This window comes from Octopus bimaculoides, chromosome 6 (assembly GCF_001194135.2).
Source record: "Octopus bimaculoides isolate UCB-OBI-ISO-001 chromosome 6, ASM119413v2, whole genome shotgun sequence".
NCBI lineage: Eukaryota > Metazoa > Mollusca > Cephalopoda > Octopoda > Octopodidae > Octopus > Octopus bimaculoides.
The window spans coordinates 108155378-108156732 of NC_068986.1; the positions used below are offsets into that span (position 1 = coordinate 108155378).

The window sequence follows — 1355 nt, forward strand, 5'->3', positions numbered from 1 at the left end:
AGATGATAATGAAACAAGGAGAATATTTATCAAAAGACTTTGACTTGAATTCTAACAATTAAAAATGGTTTTACTAGCTCCATGTTGGATTTGACCTCACCATGGGAACTGCTAGAATTATTAGCACACTCAGGCGGCGAGCTGGCAGAGTGGTTAGCACGCCGGGCGAAATGCTTAGCAGTATTTCGTCTGCCGCTACGTTCTGAGTTCAAATTCCACCGAGGTCAACTTTGCCTTTCATCCTTTCGAGGGTCGATAAATTAAGTACCAGTTATGCAGTGGAGTCGATGTAATCAACTTAATCCCTTTGTCTGTCTTTGTCTGTCCCCTCCATGTTTAGCCCCTTGTGAGCAATAAAGAAATAAGAAACGTTAGAACGCCGGGCGAAATGCTTAGCGGTATTTCGTCTGTCTTTACTTTCTGAGTTCAAATTCCATCAATAAAACAGTACCAGTCATTTACTGGTGTTGATGCAATTGACTTCCCCTTCCTCTCAAAATATGATGGCTCTGTCAAGATTGGAAACCTTTATTATTATTATCATCATCATCATTATTATTATTATTATTATTATTATTATTATTTTATGTTTGACTTTTGTTTTGCATTTGTACAAGTTGGCTCCAAGTCTCACCCAGAGACCTCAAGAGACAACAAGTAAGAAGTTCATGTTGGTGTTATGCCTAGGGTGCCATATATCTAGTCTTGTACATAGCGTTGTTCTACAGAATGTTTAAGAAACCTTAAGAAAATAATGAGTTTGTTTTAAAATTTGAGATCACATAGACAGTATTTTGCGTAGGATATGGGCAGTTCCCATGAGCACTATCTTTTGAATTTCTGTCATTTTGGGGTTTCCTGGTATCTGAGCTAGGTAGCAATCAGCCCCCTTTTGCTATCATTCCTCGGACACCTATAACAACAGGTATTTTATTATTATTATTATTATTATTATTATTATTATTATGAAAGTGGTGAGCTGGCAGAAGTGTTAGCATGTCAGGTGAAATGCTTAGCGATATTTCGTCTGCCACTATGTTCTGAGTTCAAATTCTGCTGAGGTTGACCTTGCTTTTCATTCTTTCAGGGTTGATAAATTAAATACCAGTTGCATACTGGTGTCGATGTAATTGACACATCCCCTCCCCCAAAATGGCTGCCCTTGTGGCAAAATTTGAAACCGTTATTATTATTATTATTGTTATTATTATTATTATTATTATTATTATTATTATTATTATTATTATTATTATTTCAGGGAGTATCTTTCAAGGTTGAATCTGGCAATGTGATAGCATTAGTAGGGCCATCTGGTGGTGGGAAATCTACAATCGTGAATCTTATTGAACGATTTT

At 36.4% G+C, this 1355-nt stretch overlaps 1 protein-coding gene across 1 annotated transcript in view; it reads left to right on the plus strand.

Moving 5' to 3' along the window:
- Positions 1–1355, plus strand: part of LOC106867985 (uncharacterized) — a 42140-nt gene that overhangs the window by 24278 nt on the left and 16507 nt on the right. Inside the window, exon 12 of the mRNA XM_052968505.1 lies at positions 1263–1355. This exon is cut by the window's right edge and continues 18 nt beyond it. Within this exon, the coding sequence (XP_052824465.1) occupies positions 1263–1355 (93 nt within the window). The remainder of the gene's footprint in view (positions 1–1262) is intronic.